Here is a 5,158-nt window from a genome sequence, read left to right on the forward strand (position 1 = left end):
ACATACGGACCGCCGCTCACTGGCTGAGCGAGGTGCGGGGGCAACACTGAGGGTTGCGATCCGTTGCTGGACACGGAAAAAGACAAAAGACAAAAAAAAAAAAAAAAAGAAAAAAAAAAAAAAAAAAAAAGATCCCCTTGGGCCGGCCCGTGGCTCACTCGGGAGAGTGTGGTGCTGATAACACCAAGGCCCCGGGTTCGGATCCCATATAGGGATGGCCGGTTCGCTCACTGACTGAGCGTGGTGCTGACAACACCAAGCCAAGGGTTAAGATCCCCTTACCGGTCATCTTTTAAAAAATAAATAAATAAATAAATAAATAAATAAATAAATAAATAAATAAATAAATAAAATAAAAAGATCCCCTTACTGGTCATCATAAAAAAAAAAAAAAGTTCACTTTTACAAGTTAAAAAGAGAAAAAATATATGTATTTGACCCTACAAAGACATTGCTGGGACCTCTCCCAATGCCTAGGACGAGCCTGTGCAACTGCAAGGTCCTGAAGTTCAAGTTTCATCAGCTTCACAGAAAATCTGCCTCTGATATTGCCTTTTCTAGGTGCTTATGAGGCTCAGATGAGGTCTGTATGAGGACATAAAGTGACTGGCACACAGCAAGGGCTCTATAGGGGATGGCAGGTGTCATTATTATTGTTGTTGCTATCACCCTCATTTTCTGGAAGAGGAAGTTGAGGAGTAGGAGACCTAGAGAAGGGAGGAGATCCCTCTGCTGGTATGGAAGCTAGGTCCCTGGGTTTTAAGTCTTGAGGTTTTGCACGGTGGGGAACTATGGTTTCTGAGCCTTGTGTGTGGCCAGGGTATCAGTCCTGGAGTCCCTGGAGGGTGAGGAAAGGCCTTGGCTGGGATCTCTACATCCCAGAGCCTGACTGGGGCCATTTGCTCAAAGAGGTGGGAGGCTTCTGTCAGGGAGATGGTCCATCAACTGCCCTCTGCCCAGGCCCTGACCCCAATCTGAAGGGGGAGACACAGTTCTGCCCTCAGGAGCCCTCAGTCTGATAGGGAAAACACAGGTCAACTCTTAGGAGTCTCCAGTCTAAAGGAGAAGTCTCTAGTCAAAAGGAGCGAACACAATTTAGTCCATACAGATGCCTAAAGGAAAACAAGTGTTTCCAGAAAGGAGTCAATTGTGTTGTCACAAGTACCTGAAAGGTCGAGTAAGCTAATAGTGGTTCATTGGCTTTGGCAATATGTAGCACTGTAACCTTATCAGAGCCTTTTAAGAAAAGACTATTAAGAGTAATTTGAAGAGAGATGGAAGGTGAGGGAGTGGAGAAACAAATATAGCAATCTTTTCAAGTTTTGATGTGAATGAGAGCTAAAAATTGGGGGGTGGTGGCAGAAAGAGAAAGTGGTCATGGAATAGTAAAAAAATAAACATTAAAGCACGTATTGAAGGGAATGATCCAGAAGAAAGAAATTTGTGATGCTGGAGCTTAAAAAGGATAATTACAGAGACAGAACCCCTGAAAAGACTAAGATGATGAGATTCATGGCACAAGTGGAATGGTTCGCCTTGAATGGCTGTGACCTGTCCCCCACATTAACAAGAATGAAGGTCAATTACAACACCTGTTACATAATTTCTGGGGTCCAGTGCAAAATAAAAATGTGGGGCTTACTAAAAAATTATTAAGAATTTCTTTCTTGGGCCCGCCCGGTGGCGCACTGCTACAGTGCGCTGCTTGGGAGTGTGGCGGCGCTCCCACCGAGGGTTCGGATCCCACATACAGACCGGCCGCTCACTGGCTGAGCAAGGTGCGGGCGTAACACCGAGGGTTGCGATCCCGTTGCCGGTCCCGGTACGGCGCGACACTGAGGGTTGCGATCCGTTGCCGGTCACGAAGAAAGTCAAAAAAAAAAGGGGGGGGGGAGAATTTCTTTCTTTTTGGCGGCGGGCCAGTACAGGATCAATCCCTGGACTTTGGTGTTAGCAGCACCACTCCCTCATCAACTGAGCTAACTGGCCAGCTCTATTAAGAATTTCAAGACTGCTACCGAAGATCATTAAACCAGGCGTGGAGCCCTTCTGAGCCTGGGGTCCCCTGCGTCTGCACAGTTCATAGGGCCATGAACCCGGCTCTCGTGGAGTATGTGATGATAACCACGGAGGCAGGCCGTCCTCTGTGCCAGTCCCCTCTTTTTTCTGGGCCTCAATTGCCTCATAGTAGTATTGGTTGAGATGACTAAGGGTACTTTTAGTTCCACCGTTCTACAAGCTGGGAGGTCATTAACAAGGCGGAGGAGCAAAGTTTGTTCCTTTTTAATGTCCAACCCCGCCAGATTCGAGCCCGAGTCTTTCTAGAAGGCTCCAAAGCATCTGGTGACCATAGCAACTCATGCCAAACTCTCGGGCCCTCGGCTCCGCCCACCGCTTCCCGGACGCGCTCTTCGATTGGCTCACCAAGTCAACCAATGGTCGGCTAAGCGGGCTGTTTGCCGCGCTGTCAATGGCCGCGGGCCGGGAGGGAGGCGGGAAGAGCGGGGGAGAGGGCGGGCCTGGGCGACCGGGCACTTGCGTATTTCCGGATCCGCTGCGGAAGGCGGACGACTGGAGCCGTTGGACCGGACGCGACCCGAAGGAGCGGGGAGAGCGCGGGACGCAAGTGCAGAGCTCGGAGCGTGGACCAGGGCCGGCGCGATGGGCGGGGAGCAGGAGGAGGAGCGGTTTGACGGCATGCTGCTGGCCATGGCGCAGCAGCACGAGGGCGGCGTGCAGGAGGTAACGGCCCGCGTGGCGTCGGCCCGGCCTAGCCCAGCGGCGTCCGCTCCACCGGCAGCTCTAGCCACGCTCCCACCGGCCTTCTGTGCCTAAGAGGGCCGAGAGCCACCCCCGAGTCTCGCGGGCTTCTAGGATGCCCGCACATTCTCTCCGCGCCCAGCTTCCGGTCTGGCCATCTGCCGGCCGGTTTCACCCTTAGGATCAGTACCCGGCCTCCGGCGCCCCTCAGTAGTTCCTATCTTAGCAATTCCGGCGTCCCTGAACCCGCCCCTGAAATTCCCCCAGAGCTTTAGGATCTTCCCGTATTCTCACACATGCTTCCGGCCTTTTCCCCTTTGATGGCCGCTCTCATAGAGCATCACTTAGGAGGAACCATCCCAGACATTATGATTTGCATCTGCCAAGACTGGAAGGACTGACGAATGTGTGCTAGGGTGGGGCGGGGTAATGTTAGCACGTGGTCCTTTTAGGCCTTGAATGGGGGAATAGGAAGACTGTTCACAGTTGGTTTTCACCGCCAATTTGGGACCTTTCCACTTCTTCCAAGTCTCAGTTTCCTTGTCTGTAGGAAGGAACTACGAATTCCTATTTTCCTGAATCGTAAGAGATTATTGTCTTGAAGCAGAGGACAGTGAGTTCTCAATAATGAGGTTTGTTCATTCAGTGAGTATTTGTTGAGTGATTGATGTGTGCCAAGACACTCGTGCAACTGGATCTTGTAGATACAAAAGTGAGCAGAACCTGTCTTTGCCCCGATGGAGTTTTCAAAGATGACTTCAAAAGCATAATTCGGGCCGGCCCCGTGGCTCACTCGGGAGAGTGCGGCGCTGGTAGCGCTGAGGCCGCGGGTTCGGATCCTATATAGGGGTGGCCGGTGCGCTCACTGGCTGAGCGTGGTGCAGGGAACTCCAAGCCGAGGGTTGTGATCCCCTTACCGGTCACACACACAAAAAACCATAATTCATGCTGAGTGACCAGACACAGTAACACATAGTGTGTGAATGATAAGGACCACCTAGCATAGATACTGGAGTTGGTTTTTTGGAAATGAAACAGAAAGAGGTAGAAAAGCCTGTCAAGATCAGTCCAGAACTCTCATTCTGTAAAGCATTTGAGGACCAGAGAGTGGCAGGGATTTACTCAAGATCATCCAGCAGGCTCCTGACACAGGCAGGACCAGACTCCATAGTCCACTATGCTTTCTACAGTCAGTTGCTAATTCTACGTCTTACTGGGCACAGGTTTTCATTGATCTTTACCTTCTCTTTCACTTAGGTGCCTGTGGTGACCAAAGGCTTCTAAGCCCTTAGAGGTAGGGAGGGTGTTTCTAATTTTTTTTTTTTTTTTTGTCCTTTTTGAGACCGGCCGCACCGTCCTCAGCCAGTGAGCGCTGTGAGCACACCGATCATCCCTATATAGGATCTGAACCCGCGGTGGGAGCACTGCTGCGCTCCCAGCGCCGCACTCTCCCGAGTGCGCCACGGGCTCAGCCTGTGTTTCTAATTTGCAAGCGTGAGAAGACACCTTGTCTCTATTCTCTTAAATTGTTGACACAAAGCTGGATGTGGGAGTGAGTTCATTTTTGAATGAATTGAAAAAAATAAAAGCGTTTGTATGTGCTAACCCTAGATCACTAAAGCATTTCTTTCAGCAAGAAGTTTACTGCAGGCTGGCTGGTTCTGTTAGAGTGCAGTGTTATAACACTGAGGTCAAGGGTTCAGATCCCCATACAGGCCAGCTGCCAAAATAATAATAATAATAATTTTACTGAGCATGTACTCTGAGCCAAATCTGGTGCCTGGCTTAGCATATGTAGACAGAATTAGCCGTAGTTCATGGTTCCTACTTGTGAGGAATTTGTCCTTTACCAGTGGTTTCTTGCTTAGTGCCAGACATTGGAAAGGCCTCGCTTTCATTACTCATTTAGTCCTCACAGGGTCCCTAGAAATAGATCCTGCAGCTATTCCTGTTCTACAGAGTTAAGAAACTGCCCCAAAGTCACAGAGCTAATATATATCAGTTTGATAATCAAACCCATGCACTTAACCATTTGACTACACTGATATCCCAGACAGTCTGTTTTAACTTTCTTTGAAGTGGCTTCATGTGCTCCCCTCCTTCCAGCTTTGCCCTAGTTAACTTTGCTAGTGTCTTGATGGGCTTTCTACTTTTTGATGAGGAAAGCTGGGCCCTCGGCATTTCATGCCCTGGACGCTGGGGAGTGTTCCATATCCTCAGGCTGCTTCTAGCACCACAAGGAAGGTGAAATGTGTACACACACACAAGAAATGAGAGATCTGCCTTCCAAGTGATTGAGATAGGTTAGGGTAGGCTTCATGGTGGAAGTAACCAAGGGGGCATGTGGGGAGGATGTCTCCTCAGTTGGGAGGCTCAGAGGTGAAATGGTCAAGTCCCA

General features: G+C 49.8%; 1 protein-coding gene across 1 annotated transcript in view; it reads left to right on the forward strand.

Annotated features, from left to right (window-relative positions):
• Positions 1 to 2,517: 2,517 nt before the first annotated feature.
• NUDC (nudC nuclear distribution protein) overlaps positions 2,518 to 5,158 on the forward strand; it is a 20,372-nt gene continuing 17,731 nt past the window's right edge. The window contains exon 1 of the mRNA XM_008586245.1: positions 2,518 to 2,742. Coding sequence (XP_008584467.1) covers positions 2,662 to 2,742 — 81 coding nt within the window. The 5' untranslated portion in view covers positions 2,518 to 2,661. The remainder of the gene's footprint in view (positions 2,743 to 5,158) is intronic.

This window comes from Galeopterus variegatus, unplaced genomic scaffold (genome assembly GCF_000696425.1).
Source record: "Galeopterus variegatus unplaced genomic scaffold, G_variegatus-3.0.2 Scaffold109, whole genome shotgun sequence".
Lineage (NCBI taxonomy): Eukaryota > Metazoa > Chordata > Mammalia > Dermoptera > Cynocephalidae > Galeopterus > Galeopterus variegatus.